Below are 24,769 nucleotides of genomic sequence, written 5' to 3'. Positions count from 1 at the left end.
TGTAGTGGTTTATTGTCTTTACTGTTATGTTGCTTCTGTTGTTGGTTTGATTCCCATATTATATATTAAAATGGGTGTCACCTGTGATCTATGAGTCACTTCGGATGAAGGCATCGGTTTTAATGACCCCATTTTTACTTCCAGGTGATGGTAATGCAGGAGGGCTCCACATCTCTGTTCGGCCAGCAGCTCAAGCTGCCTACCCTCCCCAGCAGCTCCCTGACATTGACATTGTCTGATGCTAAGAAGAGCAAGGTCTTCCCGGGGTCAAAGGTCAGTGGCGATCTCCAGGTACAGCCCGGGGCTAGACAGTCTCCTCTTCCTCCCTCTCTTCCCCAGAAATTCCCACTTCTTCGAAGTCTCCCCCAGCTTAATCTCTGCATAGTTGGCTAGGTTCAAAGATGCTGAGGGTATTTGAAGTCTGTGGATTTACAAGAGACGCTCGACTTGGGCTTATGCACGGTATGCTACTGATAGCGGTTATAGCAACGGCCATAATGTATCCATTAGGCAGTATAAAGAAGTCACTAGTTTTAAAGCCTGTTGAAATTTGGTACGTATCAGTGTTTCATTGTGATGCAATTGTTCTCTAGCAGTCTCAGAGAACCGTTTTTAGAATCATGGATGGAAATGACATGTATATGGGGTCTAACTGGCATGTTGCTTCCATTAAGAGTTATTTTTAGTCCCGTTTAAATGGTATCATTTACCACGGCCCGTCAGAGCCCACTCCTGCAAGGGCTGGGTTACGAGAGGCCCGGTGCACATGGAAACGGTTTCCAATCCAAACAGACTGTGTGATGGATTACTGATGGAGCAGAGGGGTCACACACACACACACTTCCACTAACGTCCAATGGCAACCCACCTACTGTTGTCTCCTCTCCTTCCGGTTCACTTGTACCCCACATGGCTTTTTTTAAGTGTTACTGAATGCTATGGCAGTCTGCCTTTTTACTGTACGTGCATTTTTATATGCTAAACAAAATTGCTGAAACGCCGTTATTGCACATAACTCCAAAACAGCTCAACGAGTATGTTTTATTCATCTAAGCAGAACTGTTATGTACAGCATTGTAATATTCTCTGTACATAGTGCTGAGTGGCAGGTCATTATTACAAGGAGACTAGTGAAAGTACATAATGCACACATCCATATACTCAATTTAAAATGTTACCATCTTAAGTAACATGGAATGTATTTGCTGGTGCTTGGCATGAAAAGTTCTTTAGAACAGTGAAATGCCTGAAGATCGTATTAACTTGCAAAGAATCCTGTGATACTCTTAGGACTGTAGCCGTTTGACATTCAGCAAACGTTGACATGTGCATTTACGGGGTACCTTCGATTTTGCTCATTCACTTTCATGGCCTCTATTATAGGTTTACATGTTCTGGGAGCATCTACTAACGTGCCAGTCTTTTGGTATCGGGGGGGGGGGGGGGGCTGTTATTGATAGAGCATCACTTTATCTCCACCTTTTACTGGTCTTAAACAGTTTTGTGTGAGCGGGTTAGCAGCTAGATGTCCAAAAGGTCAAGGAGTCAGGAGCAGATAGACAAAAATCAAAGGGTTTGGGCAGGTCGTAACACACCCCTACCGTCTAGACGTGCTTAATGGCTTTAAGACATCTATGAAATATTGACTGGGGGCCAGAAGGTGTGACCCCGGGACACACGGGTCACGTCGTTTAGTTGGAGAAAAGGAAATGCACTCCGCTTCCACCTCCAGGTTTTTTTTCACCGTCTGCGCACATTTTTAAGGTCGCGCTTCCAGCTGTTGAGTCTTCCCTCCCTTCCCCCACATTCTTGACAAAGCAAGTTCCCAGGTCTCTTCTCAAGCAAACTTGAATCCCTTTTTTAAACTTATCTTGTTGTTCTAGAATAGACTCTTCATTGACACAGCAGTAGAGCCCCAGGGTGGCACAAGGGCTTTCTCTAAAATGAATGAACACTGATTATTAGGATTCCTTTGATATGCTATGGCCAGACTTAACATTGTCTTTGCTCATTTAGTTGTCAGGGGTGTATAGATTTGAGCATTGTAATCAAGCCCCCCCATGTAGGAGGCAAGTAAAATTGTCCCCAGTAGAGTGTTTTTGTTGTTTTGATTTTGACCCCAATAAATCTTACTGTGACGTGGCAAACCTCTAATTTCATTATCCCTACACATTTCCCTGGAATATCTAGTCAACAGTCTAGACTCTAGACTAATTTCAGTGGTACGTACAGTGCCTTCAAAGTATTCATACCCCTTGACTTATTCCACATTTTGTTGTTACATCCTGAATTCAAAATTAATTTAAAAAAAATCTCTCCCATCTACACACACATAATGACAGGGAAAACCATGTTTTTAGAAATGTTTGCACATTTATTGAAAATGAAATACAGATATCTAATTTACATGTGTATCCACGAGTCAATACATGTTAGAATCCCCTTTGGCAGCGATTTTACAGCTGTTAGTCATTCTGGGTAAATCTGAAGGCATTCCACACCTGGATTGTACAATACTCCCAGTGTCTGTTGGAAAGCAGATTGAACTTGGTTTCCCTCTAGGATTTGCCTGTTTAGTGCTATTCAGTTTATTTTTATGCTAAAATAAATCCGTAGTCCTTGACGATGACAAGCATACACATAAAATGATGCAGCCACCACACCCCAAACACGACCATTTGTATCTAGGACACAGTTAATTTCTTTGACACATTTGTTTTCAGTTTTACTTTAGTGCCTTATTGCAAACAGGATGCATGTTTTGAAATACTGTCATTCTGCACAGGCTTCCTCTTCACATTTGTCAATTATGTTGTTTTTGAGGAGTAACTACAATGTTGTTGATACATCCTCAGTTTTCTCTTATCACAGCCACTAAACTCTGTTTTTAAAGTCATTATTGGCCTCATGGTGAAATCCCTGAGTGATTTCTTTCCTCTCCGGCAACTGAGTTAGGAAGGACGCATGTATCTTAGCAGTGATTGGGTGTATTCATATACCATCCAAAGTGTAATTTAATAACTTCACCATGCTCAAAGGGATATTCAATGTCTGCTTTAAAAATGTTATCCATTACCAATAGGTGCCCTTCTTTTATTAGGCATTGGAAAACTTCTCTGGTCTTTGTGGTTGATTCTGGGTTTGAAATTCACTGATTGACAGAGGGACATTACAATTATCTGTATGTGTGGGGTACAAAGATGTGGTAGTCGTTCAAAAATCATGGTAAACACCTATTGCACACAGTAAGTCCACACAACTTATGTGACTTGTTAATAATGCAGAGTTTTAATCCTGAACTGATTTAGGCTTGCTGTAACACAGGGGTTGAATACTTATTGACTCAAGACATTTCAGCTTTTTATTCATTCAGTAAAAATGTATAAACAATTCCAATTTGACATTGTGGGGTTATTGTGTGTTAGCCATTGACATCTTAATTGAATCCATTTTAAATTCAGGCTGTAACAACACAACAAGATGTGGAAAAAGTAAAGGGGTGTGAATACTTTCTGAAGGCACTGTATGTACAGAAGGCCTTGAGGTCAAGAAGTTAGTTTTTGGCCCCTACCATCTGCTTAGGATCCCGGGAGTTACTATTAGCCAAGCTTTTTGACCCATGTTGTTGCTAATCGCCAGCGTGTCAAACAGACTAATTAGGTGTTTGCCCTGTCGTGTCCACTGACCCTGAAGTGGGATTTCTCCATTAATCAACTTCCCTCTTGCCTGTGCGTAATCCTTGGAGCATTAGTTAGGGCTGAACTAACCTTTTTGTTATTTACAAAGCTTATGTAATGTTATATGTAATCCAAATGGTTTAAGATGTTTCACTAACTATCAATAAAATGTTAAACTATCTACTAAACTTAAAGGTAGCGCAAAACCGAACTCAAGCAAGTTGTTGCAAATCAAGAGTCAAAGTTATAGGATCCTATAACTTAATGATAGACCATCTATCTAAATAAATTGAGACCTAATCTTTGGCCTGTGCTTTTTGCCGCAGGACAGCTCCAAAGGAACTGGCGCCCTCCTCACCACCACCACCACCACCACTACTACTACTAATAGTAGCAGCTCATCCAAGCTACTCAAACCCTCAAAGGACCACAAAGACAAGCCTTCAAAAGAGACCAAAAGTGCCTTCCGAGACAGTGGCAGGGAACCCAGCAAAGCCTCCAAAGATTTTGCCAAGAAACCCAAAGAGAACCAGCCTCTTCTTCGTGACAACCCCCCCATCCCCAAGATGGGCTTCAAGGAGCCCAAGACCATGTCCAAGGAGCACCGGCAGGACGGGGGCTACTTGCATGGGGCCGGGTCTGGGGCGGGGACTAACAAGCGACTGTCTGTCACTGACTGCGAGGACCACGTGGCCAAAAAGAAAAAGAAAAACTTAGCGGAATTGTCGTTAAAACCGACAGGGGGCTCGTCCCTGTCGCACGCCCAGTCCCACCACTCGGATAAGAAACTGCTGAAGGACAAATCCCAGGTGCACCCCGCTAAACTGCGGGTGGACGGCCGCGAGGTGCTGGGGGAGCGCAGAAAGACGTTTCCGGAGCTGATGGACGCCAACTACTCTGACATGGAGGACAATATGTCCACCAAATCAGTGGTGAGTGAAGGCTTTTTGTACTTGGTGTTTTTGTTGGTTGGTGTGGTCTGTCTTGACCACATTGGAAGTAAGTGTTGAATTATAGTTTCATGTCTTCTGGGCTCTACTCTGTAGCTCCTACAATTATTTTAGTTTTAAAAAAGGATTGATTCAGGGATGAGTAATTCCGGTCCTCGTGGCCAGTGTCTGATGGTTTTCATCTCTTCCTTCGAATCAGTGAATGGTGAAAACCAGATGTAGATCTTGGAAACCAGGTGTACCTTTTTGAGCAATCCATGACATTAACGGATCGATGAATTGTTCCATTGCTTTCTGCTACTGTTACGGCTTCACATGCAGGAACAACAGAGAGGAGGCAATCATAAACATGGTGGGTATTCAGATGCATATGGGCTGCTTTTGTTTGGATGATGGTAACAATAAATGGATGCCTCCTAAACCACCACCCCATCTCCATGAATTTCTCACCCGGTGCTCCATTTTGACAAAGCCCAAAAAGCTCTCCATGCCAAGCGAATATAATGTTGACAATTTGCTACTCTACGCAAAGACTTAGAGTTCTGGGAATGCTTTTTTTTGTACTGCATTCTAGTTTCTTTGGAAACATCATGTTGCTGATGGAGTCAAGATGGGAAACAAATCTGAAATACCCCCCTCTCTCTCTCTCACATTGGCCATGTCCCAATACCTGTACTTGCATTCTAAACTGCAGGCATTTTGGGTATGCACATATTTTTATATAGTATGTGAAATTTTGAAAAGGTTTGCTTTTAAATGCCAGGATGTCATATTCATTTGGGCTTTTCATCTAGTAGAATTCGCTGCGCACTATTGAGAACGAGGGCGACGTGTTTGACAACTGCTGATAATCAACTCTACCAAAATGAATGAATGGCGGCAATCAATGCAATTGTGCATTAATTACACGTTCTCAGTAGGATGATACTAGTATAACTGATATTTGTTGCTTTCTGCATTTGTTTTTACTTAACAGTACGTTCTAAACCGAATGTAGTATGATTTACTACACAGTATGCAGTTCGAGTAGTAGGCAAGCCTAGATTTCAGACACGACTCCTGCCTCTAAATTTTAAACTTGAAATGAATCCGTAGGTCTTTCAGAGGGTTGCCAGCTCCTCACGTGTTCCGTGAAGAAACTCAACACAAAGCAGGGACTGTTTTATTAGCAGAAAAGCAAGCTGGGTTTTACGACACCCAAGGAGAATGGGAAAAGGACGCCATGAATAGCCAAGAGTTCCTCTTTAATCTTTTGCCTTTAGAAAGGAGGGAAAAGGGGCCAAACATTCTGCATTTATGGCAGAAAGCATCTCATTGTCTTTCTCTGTTTGCTTTCAACTGTTCTCTTTCATGCCCATGGCGTGTTCACTGGCCCCACTCCAAGTACATTACACACACACACACACACACACACACACACACACGCTAATCTCCCTTAACCATTTCCCTGCCAGAACCAGCAGAGGCATTGCAACCTCAAGCCAAACGTGTCCACGGGGTGGTGTTGGTGGGAGATGTAGGAGCTGTGTGTGTGTGATGGTGGGGATTTACCCTACAGTACTGGTCTTAAATGGCAAGTTGGGTGGGTGCAGGGTGAGTGGAGACAAATGCCAGGTGCTCAGTCCTCTCCACAGGCTGCCGTGACGACCCTGGTGGCCCAGTCCTGGCTAGCCCTACTCGCGTCCTTTTGATCTGGGCTTCCGCCATGCTGTGTAGGCCTGGGGTAAACAAGGAACCACCAAAGTGGAGGGAGAAAGTAGTAAGGAGAGTGGAAAGCCTCAAGGCCCCACCAGTACACATGGCTAGATCATATGAACGGACTCGTAGGTCAGGCTAACTTCCCTGTCATGTAATTGAGACACAGGCTCTGCATCATGGATGGCGCCGCGCTCGCTTTCTCTCTCTCTGGCGCCGCGCTCGCTTTCTCTCTCTCTCTGGCGCCGCGCTCGCTTTCTCTCTCTCTCTCTGGCGCCGCGCTCGCTTTCTCTCTCTCGCTGGCGCCGCTGGCTTTCTCTCTCTCTCTGGCGCCGCGCTCGCTTTCTCTCTCTCTCTGGCGCCGCGCTCGCTTTCTCTCTCTCTGGCGCCGCGCTCGCTTTCTCTCTCTCGCTGGCGCCGCGCTCGCTTTCTCTCGCTGGCGCCGCGCTCGCTTTCTCTCGCTCTCTGGCGCCGCGCTCGCTTTCTTTCTTTCTCTCTCTCTCGCTGGCGCCGCGCTCGCTTTCTCTCTCTCGCTGGCGCCGCGCTCGCTTTCTTTCTCCCTCTCTCGCTGGCGCCGCGCTCGCTTTCTTTCTTTCTCTCTCTCTCTGGCCCCGCGCTCGCTTTCTCTCTCTCGCTGGCGCCACGCTCGCTTTCTTTCTCCCTCTCTCGCTGGCGCCGTGCTCTCGCTTTCTTTCTTTCTCTCTCTCTCTCTGGCCCCGCGCTCGCTTTCTCTCTCGCTGGCGCCGCGCTCGCTTTCTTTCTCCCTCTCTCGCTGGCGCCGCGCTCGCTTTCTTTCTTTCTCTCTCTCTCGCTGGCGCCGCGCTCGCTTTCTTTCTCTCTCTCTCGCTGGCGCCGCGCTCGCTTTCTTTCTTTCTCTCTCTCTCTCGCTGGCGCCGCGCTCGCTTTCTCGCTCACTCTCTCGCAGGCGCCGCGCTCGCTTTCTCGCTCGCTCTGGCCCCGCGCTCGCTTTCTCGCTCGCTCTCTCTCTGGCGCCGTGCTCGCTTTCTCGCTCGCTCTCTCTCTGGCGCCGCGCTTGCTTTCTCGCTCGCTCTCTCTCTGGCGCCGCGCTTGCTTTCTCGCTCGCTCTCTCTCTGGCGCCGCGCTTGCTTTCTCGCTCGCTCTCTCTCTGGCGCCGCGCTCGCTTTCTCGCTCGCTCTCTGGCGCCGCGCTCGCTTTCTCGCTCGCTCTCTGGCGCTGCGCTCGCTTTCTCGCTCGCTCTCTGGCGCTGCGCTCGCTTTCTCGCTCGCTCTCTGGCGCCGCGCTCGCTTTCTCTCTCTCGCTGGCGCCGCGCTCGCTTTCTTTCTCCCTCCCTCTCTCGCTGGCGCCGCGCTCGCTTTCTTTTTCTCTCTCTCTGACCCCGCGCTCGCTTTCTCTCTCTCGCTGGCGCCACGCTCGCTTTCTTTCTCCCTCTCTCGCTGGCGCCGCGCTCTCGCTTTCTTTCTTTCTCTCTCTCTCTCTCTCTGGCCCCGCGCTCGCTTTCTCTCTCTCGCTGGCGCCTCGCTCGCTTTCTTTCTCTCTCTCTCGCTGGCGCCGCGCTCGCTTTCTTTCTCTCTCTCTCGCTGGCGCCGCGCTCGCTTTCTTTCTTTCTCTCTCTCTCTCTCGCTGGCGCCGCGCTCGCTTTCTCGCTCACTCTCTCGCTGGCGCCGCGCTCGCTCGCTCTGGCGCCACGCTCGCTTTCTCGCTCGCTCTCTCTCTGGCGCCGCGCTCGCTTTCTCGCTCGCTCGCTCTCTGGCGCAGCGCTCGCTTTCTCGCTCGCTCTCTCTGGCGCCGCGCTCGCTCTCTCGCTCGCTCTCTGGCGCCGCGCTCGCTTTCTCGCTCGCTCTCTCTCTGGCGCCGCGCTCGCTTTCTCGCTCGCTCTCTCTCTGGCGCCGCGCTCGCTTTCTCGCTCGCTCTCTCTCTGGCGCCGCGCTTGCTTTCTCGCTCGCTCTGTCGCTGGTGCCGCGCTCGCTTTCTCGCTCGCTCTGGCGCCGCGCTCGCTTTCTCGCTCACTCTCTCGCTGGCGCCGCGCTCGCTCTCTCGCTCACTCTCTCGCTGGCGCCGCGCTCGCTGGCGCCGCGCTCGCTTTCTCGCTCGCTCTCTCTCTGGCGCGGCGCTCTCTCGCTTGCTCTCTGGCGCCGCGCTCGCTTTCTCGCTCGCTCTCTGGCGCCGCGCTCGCTTTCTCGCTCGCTCTCTCTCTGGCGCCGCGCTCGCTTTCTCGCTCGCTCTCTCTCTGGCGCCGCGCTCACTTTCTCGCTCGCTCTCTCTCTGGCGCCGCGCTTGCTTGCTCGCTCGCTCTCTCTCTGGCGCCGCGCTCGCTTTCTCGCTCGCTCTCTCGCTGGTGCCGCGCTCGCTTTCTCGCTCGCTCTGGCGCCGCGCTCGCTTTCTCGCTCACTCTCTCGCTGGCGCCGCGCTCGCTCGCTCTGGCGCCGCGCTCGCTTTCTCGCTCGCTCTCTCTCTGGCGCCGCGCTTGCTTTCTCGCTCGCTCGCTCTCTGGCGCAGCGCTTGCTTTCTCGCTCGCTCTCTCTCTGGCGCCGCGCTCGCTTTCTCGCTCGCTCTCTGGCGCCGCGCTCGCTTTCTCGCTCGCTCTCTGGCGCTGCGCTCGCTTTCTCGCTCGCTCTCTGGCGCTGCGCTCGCTTTCTCGCTCGCTCTCTGGCGCCGCGCTCGCTTTCTCTCTCTCGCTGGCGCCGCGCTCGCTTTCTTTCTCCCTCCCTCTCTCGCTGGCGCCGCGCTCGCTTTCTTTTTCTCTCTCTCTGACCCCGCGCTCGCTTTCTCTCTCTCGCTGGCGCCACGCTCGCTTTCTTTCTCCCTCTCTCGCTGGCGCCGCGCTCTCGCTTTCTTTCTTTCTCTCTCTCTCTCTCTCTGGCCCCGCGCTCGCTTTCTCTCTCTCGCTGGCGCCTCGCTCGCTTTCTTTCTCTCTCTCTCGCTGGCGCCGCGCTCGCTTTCTTTCTCTCTCTCTCGCTGGCGCCGCGCTCGCTTTCTTTCTTTCTCTCTCTCTCTCTCGCTGGCGCCGCGCTCGCTTTCTCGCTCACTCTCTCGCTGGCGCCGCGCTCGCTCGCTCTGGCGCCACGCTCGCTTTCTCGCTCGCTCTCTCTCTGGCGCCGCGCTCGCTTTCTCGCTCGCTCGCTCTCTGGCGCAGCGCTCGCTTTCTCGCTCGCTCTCTCTGGCGCCGCGCTCGCTTTCTCGCTCGCTCTCTGGCGCCGCGCTCGCTTTCTCGCTCGCTCTCTCTCTGGCGCCGCGCTCGCTTTCTCGCTCGCTCTCTCTCTGGCGCCGCGCTTGCTTTCTCGCTCGCTCTCTCGCTGGTGCCGCGCTCGCTTTCTCGCTCGCTCTGGCGCCGCGCTCGCTTTCTCGCTCACTCTCTCGCTGGCGCCGCGCTCGCTCTCTCGCTCACTCTCTCGCTGGCGCCGCGCTCGCTGGCGCCGCGCTCGCTTTCTCGCTCGCTCTCTCTCTGGCGCGGCGCTCTCTCGCTTGCTCTCTGGCGCCGCGCTCGCTTTCTCGCTCGCTCTCTGGCGCCGCGCTCGCTTTCTCGCTCGCTCTCTCTCTGGCGCCGCGCTCGCTTTCTCGCTCGCTCTCTCTCTGGCGCCGCGCTCACTTTCTCGCTCGCTCTCTCTCTGGCGCCGCGCTTGCTTGCTCGCTCGCTCTCTCTCTGGCGCCGCGCTCGCTTTCTCGCTCGCTCTCTCGCTGGTGCCGCGCTCGCTTTCTCGCTCGCTCTGGCGCCGCGCTCGCTTTCTCGCTCACTCTCTCGCTGGCGCCGCGCTCGCTCGCTCTGGCGCCGCGCTCGCTTTCTCGCTCGCTCTCTCTCTGGCGCCGCGCTTGCTTTCTCGCTCGCTCGCTCTCTGGCGCAGCGCTCGCTTTCTCGCTCGCTCTCTCTGGCGCCGCGCTCGCTTTCTCGCTCGCTCTCTGGCGCCGCGCTCGCTTTCTCGCTCGCTTTCTCGCTCGCTCTCTCTCTGGCGCCGCGCTCGCTTTCTCGCTCGCTCTCTCTCTGGCGCCGCGCTCGCTTTCTCGCTCGCTCTCTCTCTGGCGCCGCGCTTGCTTTCTCGCTCGCTCTCTCGCTGGTGCCGCGCTCGCTTTCTCGCTCGCTCTGGCGCCGAGCTCGCTTTCTCGCTCGCTCTCTCTCTGGCGCCGAGCTCGCTTTCTCGCTCGCTCTCTCTCTGGCGCCGCGCTCGCTTTCTCGCTCGCTCTCTCTCTGGCGCCGCGCTCGCTTTCTCGCTCGCTCGCTCTCTGGCGCCCCGCTCGCTTTCTCGCTCGCTCTCTGGCGCCGCGCTCGCTTTCTCGCTCGCTCTCTGGCGCCGCGCTCGCTTTCTCGCTCGCTCTCTGGCGCCGCGCTCGCTTTCTCGCTCGCTCTCTGGCGCCGCGCTCGCTTTCTCGCTCGCTCTCTGGCGCCCGCTCGCTTTCTCGCTCGCTCTCTGGTGCCGCGCTCGCTTCCTCTCTTTCTCTGGCTCCGCGCTCGCTTCCTCTCTCTCTCTGGCGCCGCGCTCGCTTCCTCTCTCTCTCTCGCGCCGCGCCCTCTCTCTCTCTCTCTCTCTCTCTCTCTCTCTCTCTGGCGCCCTCTCTCTCGCTGGCGCCGCGCCCTCTCTCTCGCTGGCGCCGCGCCCTCTCTCTTGCTCTCGCCGCGCCCTTGCTCTCGCCGCGCCCTCTCTCTCGCTCTCGCCGCGCCCTCTCTCTCGCTCTCGCCGCGCCCTCTCTCTCGCTTGCGCCGCTCCCTCTCTCTCGCTGGCGCCGCGCCCTCTCTCTCGCTGGCGCCGCGCCCTCTCTCTCGCTGGCGCCGCGCCCTCTCTCTCGCTGGCGCCGCGCTCGCTTTCTCGCTCTCGCCGCGCCCTCTCTCTCGCAGGCGCCGCGCCCGCTCTCTCGCAGGCGCCGTGCCCGCTCTCTCGCTGGCGCCGCGCCCTCTCTCTCTCTCGCTGGCGCCGCGCCCTCTCTCTCTCTCTCGCTGGCGCCGCGCCCTCTCTCTCTCGCTGGCGCCGCGCCCTCTCTCTCTCTCTCTCTCTCTCTCTCTCGCTGGCGCCGCGCCCTCTCTCTCTCGCTGGCGCCGCGCCCTCTCTCTCTCGCTGGCGCCGCGCCCCCTCTCTCTCTCTCTCTCTCTCTCTCTCTCGCTGGCGCCGCGCCCTCTCTCTCGCTGGCGCCTCGCTCGCTTTCTCGCTCTCTCTTGCTGGCGCCGCGCTCACTTTCTCGCTGGCGCCGCGCTCGCTCTCTCTCTCTCGCTGGCGCCGCGCTCGCTTTCTCTCTCTCTCTCGCTGGCCCCGCGCTCGCTTTCTCGCTCTCTCTTGCTGGCGCCGCGCTCGCTCTCTCGCATCATGGATGTGTCTGTTTGTTAGCACTGTTTTTTAGCGTTTGCCTAATTTTGCGCAACAGTAAACAATAGCTGGTCCCTCATCTATATGAAATGTGTAGGCTGTGTGCATGTCACCTTCCATGCTGTCCTGATCCTTTCTCAGAGAAACAGTAGTAGTTTGTGGCTGGTTTTGTGTTTTTTGGAGTGCTATATGTCTGAGAGTTAAATGTAGTTTGTGTTAAATTGACCTACTACGCGACCAACTGAGAGCTCACAGAACCTTAATTCACAGCGAAACTAACTTGTTTGCTCAACCTCCTGCTGAAGTCCAGCGACGTTCATCTTGTGCCTGTCTCGCACTTTGGGACCCTCTGAAAGAGAAGCGAGGATAGATTGATTGGAGCAACCTAATACTAAAGTCGTGTTTATTGTCCTTTAAGAGGGCTGCTTTGGTGGCTTTGAGCAAGGCAAGACAAAAGCCCCTAAAGCAGAGTGGCGGTGAGACTTACTGAAGAAGCCTGGACCAATAAACCAATTGACCAGCTGCATGTTTGTTGTCTAAGTTGACAGCCATTGAAGTTTCCATGCCTTTTGACCTCGCTCTGTGGCTCTGTACCTAGGAAGGAATTGTGGAAGTTTCTAAGGGGCCAACTGTCTATTGGAAGGCTCGCTCTCTCGAGCGCTCTCCTCTCTCGAGCGCTCTCCCTACTTGAGCGAGCGCTCTCCTCTCTCGAGCGAGCGCTCTCCTCTCTCGCTCCTTCTTCTCCTCTCTCGCTCCTTGCTCTCCTCTCTCGCTCCTTCTTCTCCTCTCTCGCTCCTTCTTCTCCTCTCTCGCTCCTTGCTCTCCTCTCTCGCTTTCCTCTCTCGCTCCTTGCTCTCCTCTCTCGCGCTCTCTCTCTCGCGCTCTCTCTCTCGCGCTCTCTCTCTCGCGCTCTCTCTCTCGCGCTCGCTCTCTCTCGCGCTCTCTCTCTCTCGCGCTCTCTCTCTCTCTCGCTCTCTCTCTCTCTCGCGCTCTCTCTCTCTCTCGCGCTCTCTCTCTCGCTCTCTCTCTCGCTCTCTCTCTCGCTCTCTCTCTCTCTCTCTCGCGCTCTCTCTCGCGCTCTCTCTCGCGCTCTCTCTCGCGCTCTCTCTCTCTCTCGCGCTCTCTCTCTCTCGCGCTCTCTCTCTCTCTCGCGCGCTCTCTCTCTCTCGCGCGCTCTCTCTCTCTCTCGCGCGCTCTCTCTCTCTCTCGCGCTCTCTCTCTCTCGCGCTCTCTCTCTCGCGCTCTCTCTCTCTCTCGCGCTCTCTCTCTCTCGCGCTCTCTCTCGCGCTCTCTCTCTCGCGCTCTCTCTCTCGCGCTCTCTCTCTCGCGCTCTCTCTCTCTCTCGCGCTTTTTACAAGTGTCTACTTTTTAGCCAGACAACGACAGGCAGAGAGAAAAGCCTCTTGATTTACAACAGAGGCCTCTGACCATGCATTTGATGTCGATGAGACACCCAGACAGACAAACAGGCTGTAAAACGCTCCAGAGGGAGGGAGGGAGAGAATCAAAGATTCTCGCATGACTCCCAGGACCACACAGGGGGCTCGGTTTTAGTGCATCCCACTTGCCAGCCTGACACTTGGCAAGTTCGGGGGGGGGGGGGGGGGGGGGTGTAGTGTGTGTGTGTGTGTGTTGTAATGGACATTTGTTGATACTTCCACAATTGGAATGGAGATGCCTTGCTGCACACCTCACAAGCCAGACAGGAAACGGAAGCCATGCAGTGATCAACACCTGGAAAATGTCCAATCAAATTAATTACTTCCATTTGTGTCCTCTGGAAAATAGTTTTTCCTCTCCATTCAGGCTCTAAATCCACAATTTCTTTGTTTCAGCTGGTGTGTGTCTCTCTGTGTGTGTGTCTCTCTGTGTGTGTGTGTCTCTCTGTGTGTGTGTGTGTCTCTCTGTGTGTGTGTCTCTCTCTGTGTGTGTGTCTCTCTCTGTGTGTGTGTGTGTGTCTCTCTCTGTGTGTGTGTGTGTGTCTCTCTCTCTCCCTCTGTCTCTCTCTCTCTCTGTGTGTGTGTGTAAGACGGCCCTATCAAGCCCTTATCAGCTGAAAACATTTTGCACTAGCCATGTCCTGGCTGTAAATCACTGCTTTGTGCTGCCTTGGCTTGGTTTTTCCAAGGGGTCATCTGAGTGGAATGTAAACAAATGAATTCAGATTAACTTTAATGGCTCCTTCAAATGTCCTTTTGGGCCACCCTCCAAAGAGGATTAACTTAATGGTTAATTATTTTCTCTTTCTCCTGAAAGGAACCATCAGCTTTAGCCCCTTTTGCGCTGACTTAAAATAGCTGGCGAAATGTACAACTATTTGTTGTAGAGCGACTTGGATATAGAAGTTGGTGTATTCAGTGAACTTCTGGTGACATTTGGAGTGCAGTATTCTATGCACACATATTCCTCCCTGTACTAAAATGAGTGTCAGTCAGGAAATGACAAGGTGTGCTCTCATGATGATCTATATATAGTTGAAGTCGGATGTTTACATACACCTTAGCCAAATACATTTAAACTGATTTTTTTCACAATTCCTGACATTTAATCCTAGTAAAAATTCCCTGTCTTAGGTCAGTTAGGATCACCACTTTCATTTTAAGAATGTGAAATGTCAGAATAATAGTAGAGAATATTTTTTTCAGTGTTTATTTCTTTCATCACATTCCCAGTGGGTCATAAGTTTACATACACTCAATTGGTATTTGGTAGCATTGCTTTTAAATTATTTAACTTAGGTCAAACGTTTGGGGTAGCCTTCCACAAGCTTCCCACAATAAACTGGGTGAATTTTGACCCATTCCTCCTGACAGAGCTGGTGTAACTGAATCCGGTTTGTAGGCCTCCTTGCTCGCACACACTTTTTCAGTTCTGCCAACAAATTTCTATAGGATTGAGGTCAGGGCTTTGTGATGGCCACTCCAATACCTTGACTTTGTTGTCCTTAAGCCATTTTGCCACAACTTTGGAAGTATGCTTGGGGTCATTGTCCATTTGGAAGACTCATTTGCGACCAAGCTTTAACTTCCTGACTGATGTCTTGAGATGTTGCTTCAATATATCCACATAATTTCCCTTCGGGATTGTGTTCTTTGGCTTGCAAGCCTCCCCCTTTTTCCTCCAAACACAACGATGGTCATTATGGCCAAACAGTTCTATTTTTGTTTCATCAGACCAGAGGATATTTTTCCAAAAAGTACGATCTTTGTCCCCATTTGCAGTTGCTAACCGTAGTCTGGCTTTTTTATGGCGGTTTTGGAGCAGTGGCTTCTTCCTTGCTGAGCGGCCTTTCAGGTTATGTCGATATAGGACTTGTTTTACTGTGGATATGGATACTTTTGTACCGGTTTCCTCCAGCATCTTCACAATGTCCTTTGCCGTTGTTCTTCATCTGTAGAAGACAGAACGCGTCTCCTTCTTGAGCGGTATGATGGCTGCGTGGTCCCATGGTGTTTATACTTGCGTACTATTGTTTGTACAGATGAACGTGGTACCTTCAGGCGTTTGGAAATTTCTCCCAAGGATGAACCAGACTTGAGGTCTACAATTGTTTTTTTGAGGTCTTGGCTGATTTCTTTTGATTTCCCCATGATGTCAACTCAAATTGACACAAATGATGTCAGTTAGCCTATCGGAAGCTTCTAAAGCCATGACATAATTTTCTGGAATTTTCCAAGCTGTTTAAAACTTCTTGCGACTAGCAATCCCGTATCCGGGAGCGTAATCATAGCCTCAAGCGCATTACCATAACGCAACTTTTCCTATTCATGAAAATCGCAAATGAAATGAAATAAATATATACAAGCTTAGCCTTTTGTTAACCACACTGTCATCTCAGATTTTCAAAATATGCGTTACAGCGAACGCTAGACAAGCATTTGTGTAAGTTTATCATGGCATAATGCTATGCTAGGCTCTGCTGGCTGCAGGCAACATTTTCACAAAAATAAGAAAAGCAACCAAATTAAATCATTTACCTTTGAAGAACTTCAGATGCTTTCACTCAGGAGACTCCCAGTTAGATAGCAAATGTTCCTTTTTTCCAAAAATAATATTTTTGTAGGCGAAAAAGCTCCCGTTTTGTTCATCCTGCTTGGCTGAGAAATCGACCCAAAAATACTATAACGCCAAACTTTTTTCAAAATTTGCTCCATAATATCGACAGAAACACGGCAAACGTTGTTTAGGATCCATCCTCAAGGTGTTTTTAACGTATGTATTCGATAATATATCCGTCGAGGCAATTGGTTTCTCATAAGAAGCGATTGGAATAATGGCTACCTCAGTATTTTACGCAAGATTTTCTCCGGGAGACACCATGTGACCACTCGCTATATATGGTCCCTTACAGCCATTCTCCAATGGAAATGCCTAAAAAGACGTCACAATGCTGTAGACACCTTGGGGAATGCGTGGAAAACGTAAGCTCATTCGTAGCTCATTCACAGCCATATAAGGAGTCATTGGCATGAGGTGGTTTCAAAAAATGCGGCACTTCCTGATTGGATTTTTATCTGGGTTTCGCCTGTAACATCAGTTCTGTGGCACTCACAGACAATATCTTTGCAGTTTTGGAAACGTCAGTGTTTTCTTTCCAAAGCTGTCAATTATATGCATAGTCAAGCATCTTTTCATGACAAAATATCTTGTTTAAAACGGGAACCTTTTTCATCCAAAAATTAAAATAGCGCCCCCTATATCCAAGAGACACAGTCAACTTAGTGTATTTAAACTTCTGACCCACTGGAATTGTGATACAGTAAATTACATAATCTGTAAATAATTGTTGCAAAAATGACTTGTGTCATGCATAAAGTAGACGTCCTAACCGACTTTCCAAAACTAGTTTGTTAACAAGAAATATGTGGAGTGGTTGAAAAATGAGTTTTAATGATTCCAACCTAAGTGTATGTTAATTTCCGACTTAAACTGTAGCAGAGGTTCTCAAGCTGTGTGTCGTGGGATCAAAAGTCCTCTTTCCCAGTGGAGACCAGTGATCAATATATTTGAATTGGTTTGTATTAAACTGAATTGAATTGGTTTGTATTAAACTAAGCATGATGACATTTAATCTGATGGATGATGGTCTGACTTCACACAGAGAACTTGAGATGTTGATTAACGTAATGTGTCTGCGGCATCTCCATTAGGATTTGTTTAGACTGTACTTGTCTGGCCCCAGAAACGTATTGCCTTTGCATGTGGGAATGGAACAGAATCCCCTTTTTATTGTGAGCCTGCTGCACAGTCTACCTGTTGTTGGCTGCCTTCCTGCCCAACTGTGTTTGTGAGGTGTGAATACTGTTCTCAGCCGAAAGCATTGTAAATCTATCGTCATTATGGTTGTGTGTGTGTGACAAGCCCAGATTTACGGGGAGGAAAAGACTGTTAAGCCCATCAGGGATTAACTTTATTATCTCAAATCGCCTCACGTTGCAAAGTGACACTCACTCAGTCAATTCAATTTCAATTCAATTTAAAGGGCTTTATTGGCCTGGGATTTTTTTTTACATTGCCAAAGCAAGTGAAATTGGATAATAAACAAAATATTTACAGTAAACATTACACTTAAAGAATAAAGACATGTCAAATGTCATTGTCTATATACAGTGTTGTAATGATGTACAAATATTTAAAAGTACGAAAGGGAAAACAATCAACATAAATATGGGTTGTATTTACAATGGTGTTTTGTTCTTCACTGGTTGCCCTTTTCTTGTGACAACAGGTCACAAATCTTGCTGCTGTTATGGCACACTGGTATTTCACCCAGTAGATATGGGAGTTTATCAAAATTGGATTTGTTTTCTAGTTCTTTGTGGATCTGTGTAATCTAAGGGAAATATCTATCTCTGTGGTCATACATTTGGCAGGAGGTTAGGAAGTGCAGCTCAGTTTCCACCTCATTTTGTGGGCAGTGTTGCGCATAGCCTGTCTTCTCTTGAGAGCCAGGTCTGCCTTTGGTGGCCTTTCTCAATAGCAAGGCTATGCTCACTGAGTCTGTACATAGTCAAAGCTTTCCTTAATTTTGGGTCAGTCACAGTGGTCATGTATTCTGCCACTGTGTACTCTCTGTTTAGGGCCAAATAGCATTCTAGTTTGCTCAGTTTTTTTGTTAATTCTTTACAATGTTTAAGTAATTATTTGAATTTTCTCTTGATTTGGTTGGGTTTAATTGTGTTGCTGTCCTGGGGCTCTGTGGGGTCTGTTTGTGAACAGAGCCCCTGGACCAGCTTGCTTAGGGGGGCTCTTCTCCAGGTTCATCTCTCTGTAGGTGATGGCTTTGTTATGGAAGGTTTTCTGGATTTTGATAATTAGCGGGTATCGGCCTAATTCTGCTCTGGATGGATTATTTGATGTTTTACGCTGTACATGGAGGATATTTTTTGCAGAATTCTGCATGCAGAGTCCCATTTTGTGAATTCTTGGTTGGTAAGCGGACCCCAGACCTCACAACCATAAAGGGCAATGGGTTCTATAACTGATTCAAGTATTTTTAGCCAGATCCTAATTGGTATGTTGAATTTTATGTTCCTTTTGATGGCATAGAAGCTATGCCATCAGTAGACAGTAGACATTTGACTTCAGATTCTCTCCCTCTACACCTTTGTGGTAATTGTATGCTCCCCTAACTGGACTCATTGGCTGCTGATGGCATCACTGTCATCTTAGTGTTTTGTGCACACTGTGTTTGCACCCTACACAATGGGGTTTGTTCACTCTGCGATCGCTGGTGTTACCATGTAGTATATCTCTAATAGTTTATGGGTCTCTTATCTCGCTCCTTTTCCCAGTCGGAGCAGCCCAGTCCGGCCAGCTCCAGTTCCAGCTCCAGCTCAGGCTTTGCAGCCAGCCACAAACGGCAAGGTAACACCAGAACCTATGCATACACACTTTTCCCCAGATCACCCAGAAATAACTATACATTTTTGGGGGGATTGGTCACGACAAAAGGGGGTATTACATTTTGAATCACTTCCATGCATGTGTTTTTGTTCCATGGACACAGTGGCCGAGTTCGTCCGCAGGAAGGTAGGGGCCGTCCCTGGCACAGCCCACACAGGTATACTCTCACTTAACTACAGTCCTTGGATGGAATCACAAGACTAAGCATGATGAGTTGACAGTGAAATGTGTATATAAAGTTGTGAGCTCCTCTTCACTGACTCTCTCTCTCACACACACAGTGTTAGGTCCCCTTCGTTCGATAATCCATGACCTGCAGTCGGAAGACAATGAGGATGACTCGGAGGACGACGACGACATGGACTCTGACCTGGAGCGACCGGTGCACACGCACATGACACACCGCCATCGCCGGTAGTTAGCGTCTGGCCATTGTCATGGCCCTTCTGGCCCCTCCCGTTGTCGTGTTCAATAGGGCTGTAATGAACTGGCAACTCGGGTACCACCTGCTATCGTTGTGCCCTTGAGCAAGGCTCTTTATCTAAAATAGTTTATAGTTTCAGGGACACTGCTCTGACCTTGTGCTGCTCCTAGGTGTGTGTGGTTGTACGATTGGATGAAAAACAACCTCAGACTAATTTCTATATTGTATTCCAATTCTTGTCATCCTCTTTGTCTGCAGGGTCAGCTTGAGTGACGGCAGTGAGAGCGAGAACAGCTCAGCCCCCTCTCCCCACTCTCGACACGAGCCCCCGCCTTTACTGAAGACCAGTAATAACCAGGTAAGACCGGGGGAAATGATAAGCAGTTGTCAGAGGATTGTTTCTTACATGTTATCAGTAAAATCAACTGGTATCCCTGATGTTGAATAGTTTCACATCCTAGAGTAGCCAAACAATAGTTCCCAACCACAATTAGTCCAACGAAATTGACCGACTATGTCCCCCCTCTTTTTATGTAAATATTTTTTTATGTAAATACTGTATTAGCATAAACACTGCTGGGAGGAAACCCTTCTAATGTGTAGTTTGCCATTTTGCTCCTCATTATGAAAGTGAACACGGCTGTTATTGTTATCCAATGCTGCTCGTAGGGAAACATCTGTCGTATTAGCATCCCGTAATTCCCACAATTAATTTCCCTCATACGCCAACCACATTGTTATGTAAATAATGACTGTTGTGTGAACAAGTCAGCGGTTTTCCAGCGGGCACGTATGGTAATTCCTTATCTGGGTTGTATTCCTTATGAACAAAACGGAAGCAAACCGGTTGAAACTGGAATTGTCCTTCTTGAACTAGTCCAAAAGAAACACTTATTTGCCATTGCGAAATGTTTTGCTACGTTGTGTACTAATGAATACAACCCTGATGTCTCGCAGATACTGGAGGTGAAGCAAACGAAGCAGGATAAGAATAAAAACATTGACTGTGACAAGGTGAGTAGCTTCCTTGCAGTTGGGTCTTACGTAGATTAGGTCATACCAGTAGAGTTACATTGGGTGTAATCTTACACTGAAGAAGTCTTCATGTTCACCAAGGCTCATGTAAATGGGCAGGAGACAGACACTCTTCCTTGGCCATCCAAACTTTACTCTCTTTGTCATAGTCCCAGATGGTGTGACTAGTTAACAGGCCTGGCTCAAATACATACTTGAAGGTTTGCTTGATTTAGCTTGAGTTTGCACTTTTGGACCTATTCAATTGGTATCTCACTCACTCAGGCTTACCTGGATGAGCTGGTGGAGCTACACAGACGACTGATGACACTGAGAGAGAGACACATACTACAACAGGTGAGGTTTAATACTGTGTGTGTGTGTAGTACATGTGTTTTCAGAAAACAACCTGTTTGCAGTTCATGTTTGCATAGATGTTACTTGCTAGGGTGGTTTTGTTTGGGCTTGTATGTCCAACAACTTCATACTGTATGTTACTCGCCACATTATAGTCGAGGACTTCATCTATGTGTGTCTGGAAACGATAGATTATTTGGTTAACCTTTTTTCCACTCCGCCTAAGAGCAAACGTCCTCTTGTTTATGTTCACAAGGCCTATCATATGACCGCATTAATGGCGATTCCCAGCCGCAGTTGCCAAGGAGCGGTCTCGCTCTTCCTCGTTCTCCTGAAGAAAAGTTTGGCTCCGAGCATCGGTGGAAAAACTCATCCCCAAACAACATTAGCAAGTGGCGCGCTGACTCGTGGCGTAATCAAGCTAACCCTCTGAGCGTTTAGAGCGTTTGGAGAGTTCGGAGCGGCGTTCCACGTCCTCAGAAAACGAGACATGGGAATGATTAACTTTCCAACCTCCCAACACTATTTTTCCTCCCCAGTCTCTCTGTTTAGGAAAACCACACATGTAAAAATGGGCTTATGTCATTGTGGAGTCTTTTTAAAGTAGATTGTCTGTCTGCCCATGGGAGATTTTAATTTCTTTGTCATTGTGATGAATACCAAAAATGGGGACTGTGTTTATATCCAATAGAAATTAATCTGTCATGGCAAATGGAAAATGGAAGTATCAGCCAAAATGCTGTCCTACATGACCAAAACCAGGTCTGAAAATCTTGGTGTGGTTCCATCTCTGCGGATACAAGCGGGGGGAGGGGGTTGTTGCGACTTGACTTGCAAGCATCTATCTGCTGTGTCATAACAATGGGTGGAGTCTCCCTGCACTCCTGAATCCGGCCTGCGCTCCGAGGGAGGAGGAGAAATGTGTTCCGTACTTTGTAGTGTGAAACGGATCAGTTTTGGGTCCCCATTACGTTACAACACTGCTGTTGCTTCATCAACAAATACACACGAGTGCCTGTAATTACCACGAGAAAGATGCATACACAGACACACACTCCTATCGGAGGAGAACTAGAACCAATAAGACACCAGCCAAGGAAAAAGCATCATTCCCATTTGGGTCTCTCCCTCTCTAATACAGGGTTCTGCATGCGAGGGATGGGATGGAGTGAATTAGGGGGGGTCCCCGTTCCAAGTTCAACCGACACTAGCCCACCAACCGCTCAATGACATTTCCCACAAATGTGTTTTTAATAAGTATTGTGTGAGGTCCAACATTTGTCTATGACTAGGCTGCTCTCTAAGACAGTAGTGCACATAGAAACTAACTCAGCTGCTGGTCAATATAGTTTAATATCAGCTGCTTAGACATACTATATTATCCAAGCAATATTCCTCTTGTTTTAGGAAGAGGACGATATGCATGGAATATAATTGGTCTGTTTATGTTGAATGTGGAAGATTCAACATAAATAAATGTGTACACTTTCTCCATTCTTGCTGGGATTTGGTTTTACATACTGTTGTCTGAGTGTTAACTGACAGCTTTTCTTTTTGTCCCTTCTCTTGCCTCCCAGATCGTGAACCTCATCGAGGAGACTGGACACTTCCACATCACAAACACAACTTTTGACTTTGACCTCTGTTCCCTGGACAAAATCACGGTACGGAAGCTCCAGAGTTACCTGGAAACGTCTGGGACGTCATGAGGTCTGGAAGCAGCAAGCTGCCACGAGGAAGAACTTTGGATTCTTCCTCTTATTTTTTTTTTTTACTTGAACTTTCTCTGCGTTGCAAAAAAGACTACCGGCCGGCCCCTGCCCTGGGTCCTTGTGCCTGGCGGTTTTGGTCGCGCCACTCTACTCGTTGGAACCTGGCTCTCCACACGACCAGGGTAGCCCGCGAGCGACACAGACCTGAACGGCGTGTCGCATCACCCTTGAGATGAGTCCTGTCGACCAGGAATATCACCCAGAAAGCCTTGAAAGAATTCCACAGTTAACAAACCACAACGGGGGAAAGAAACGGAGACCTTGCTCTTAAAACGAATGTGCATATTATTATCATGTATGTGTGTAGAATTTTTTTGTCCTTTGTGATGAATGATGCATGTTCAACACTGCCTTACCACATGTGTCAGTCTTTATTTATTGAGTTTGAGTTTCAGGTGTGCGTGTTAATAGTAGCAAAACAGAATTAGTCTTGTGCAAGCACTTCACAATATGCATCTCTCTGGCTCTGGAAGGATGGTGGAGCAACGTTGAGATTTCAATTATCTCATGTGACGGATCGGTCAATCGTCCCTCTCTCTCTATGAGGAATTCTGCCTTCTCAAACGATATGTTATCAGTGCCCAATTGTACAAGCTGAGACCAATCATGGACTCACAATTGTATTAATTGCATCAATTTATATTCTATTCTTGGTACCTAAACTTGAATTGATGTATTGGATGATGACTAGGCAAATTTCAGAAGTGTGCTGCATGTCGTTTTTACAAGCTCTCGCTTGTATTCCGCAGCTCTTGCTGTCCACAAGTCGAAACCAAGTGTGTGTGTGTGTTTGACCAATTTATTGTCAGCAGGCCTGTGCTAAAAATGAACCATTTTGAATCCTGGAATTTTGATGGAAGAAATGTACTCAAAGACATTGAATCTTATTTATTTCACGGGGACCTTGGTTGCCAAATCAAAGTTGTGCATTAGAATTGAGAAAAAAATAGAACTGAGAAAACAACATGTTTTTGTTCACGTTGTTCTGGAGGACATTTTCCTTTTTGCTAATCTGAGGAATTAATGTTGATTTGGTTTAGTCTGCCGAGCGACGCCTCAATGGGAATACCAGTGGTCGTAGCTACTCACTGGGCCACACAAAGGCAGTATGTTGTGTTTTGCTTGACCCATGTCTGCCTTAAGTTCTTGTGTATTCTTAGGACATTCAATAAAATGTGTATTTTGTACAGATGAGGACATGTGCAACCTGTGGTGAAAGCAGTTATTGGCACGGTGTGATTTTTAAATGAGTATTTTTGTATGTTGTTACAATGTCCTGTTGATTGACTCGCATTTTCTCCCTAATTTCTCCAGTTTAATTTCTAAGCCCAAAGATGTTTGTTTTGGTTGGGATGTCATGATGTAGTCTTTATTTGCATATAAACTGTATATGTTATAACAATGTCATCCTTCATTTTTTGGAAGGTTTGAAAGTATACCATAGTTTTAAAATCCCAACAAATGTGTGCTTTAGTCAAAGTCAAACTGCCTTCTGGTGCATCCACATCATGCAGCTAATTATTTCCTACCAGTTAATTTCATCAAAACACTTAACTTTCTTTCTTAGATAAAGTAATACAGTTGAAATGCAGACCCCACTAACACTTATCCAGTTACATGTGGACCAATTCTTTGTTGTTGCTTTATTTTGGAGAGAAACAAGACTACTTAAGGAATATCCTGTAAAATACCTCCATTTGGTGAGAAGGGGGTGTTAGGAATGGACATAAACACCAACCTTTTCAAAGGGCTATTTAATGCCTGGGTCTATTCAGGAGGGTAAAATGTTACAGAACATTAAGATGTAAATATATTGTGCAAAACAGATATCGGTCCTCAAGTATAGGGAGTCAGTTCAGCTCCATATACATTGCATACCTATCGGCAACATTATGAATGTTTTGCTCTACTGAATACACCCCAGCTATCCTCTTCATCTAGCAGTCATCTCCATCAGTCTCCTATCTCTTACCTATTAAGATGAACAGGGTGAGGTTATTAGAACAGGACACTGGTTTTGTGTGATCCAAGGTTTCGCATTTGTGATGTTTCCTTCTAGTCACTGAATTCCAAGGACAACTTGGTAATTTGATGACAACCCCAGTTTTCTTCAACTAGCCACTGAATATAAATGTCACTATTCTTTTAAACCAAGTGTAGATGATTTCTGAGTGGGTGTTGATTCCCAGTGATTCATTATATTTTGATTCTTGGAGACCTAAAGTAAATAGGTAGCCTTGTCTGAGCCAGAATGGCCTTTTAGTGCAGGACTCCATCTCCTGTTTCTGTAGTCTACAAGTACACCCCCTTGCCTGGATGCTAGTCTATCGCTGAGACATATGAGCAATTGTAGAAGGGGAAAAGTTCACAAACACAGTTTAATGATAACAGGTCTCGGGTCAGAATGTCAATCCCTTCTTCAATAAGATGACAGGAATTGTGTAGCATGTGGTTTTTAGGTTTGTTAATGTGGTGGTTGGACCTAAACGTTTGGAAGGCATCCAAACTCCCCATTTTTGGTGATGGGATGGGAAGGTGAAGGAAGTATCATGCTCAGGCCTTTAATGAAGGAGGATGGCATTTGTCTCCATCAAACAGGTCAAAATGGTTGCTCGCCAAATCGAAAGCCTTCCAGGTCTTGCTGCCAAGATTCGTTGTACTGGGCCCTGTCCAGGAGTATGTAACGTCACAGAACGTTAAGATA

At 48.3% G+C, this 24,769-nt stretch overlaps 1 protein-coding gene across 1 annotated transcript in view; it reads left to right on the top strand.

Annotated features, from left to right (window-relative positions):
* Positions 1-23,459, top strand: part of LOC139379459 (protein AF-9-like) — a 60,484-nt gene extending 37,025 nt beyond the window's left edge. Inside the window, exons 6-14 of the mRNA XM_071122269.1 lie at positions 145-273; positions 4,004-4,609; positions 18,387-18,459; positions 18,602-18,655; positions 18,780-18,912; positions 19,181-19,280; positions 19,880-19,936; positions 20,222-20,293; positions 21,871-23,459. Coding sequence (XP_070978370.1) covers positions 145-273; positions 4,004-4,609; positions 18,387-18,459; positions 18,602-18,655; positions 18,780-18,912; positions 19,181-19,280; positions 19,880-19,936; positions 20,222-20,293; positions 21,871-22,002 — 1,356 coding nt within the window. The 3' untranslated portion in view covers positions 22,003-23,459. The remainder of the gene's footprint in view (positions 1-144; positions 274-4,003; positions 4,610-18,386; positions 18,460-18,601; positions 18,656-18,779; positions 18,913-19,180; positions 19,281-19,879; positions 19,937-20,221; positions 20,294-21,870) is intronic.
* The last annotated feature ends 1,310 nt before the right edge of the window (positions 23,460-24,769 follow it).

Source organism: Oncorhynchus clarkii, chromosome 21, assembly GCF_045791955.1.
Source record: "Oncorhynchus clarkii lewisi isolate Uvic-CL-2024 chromosome 21, UVic_Ocla_1.0, whole genome shotgun sequence".
Classification (NCBI taxonomy): Eukaryota; Metazoa; Chordata; class Actinopteri; order Salmoniformes; family Salmonidae; genus Oncorhynchus; species Oncorhynchus clarkii.
This window is presented reverse-complemented; position numbering and strand designations above follow the sequence as displayed.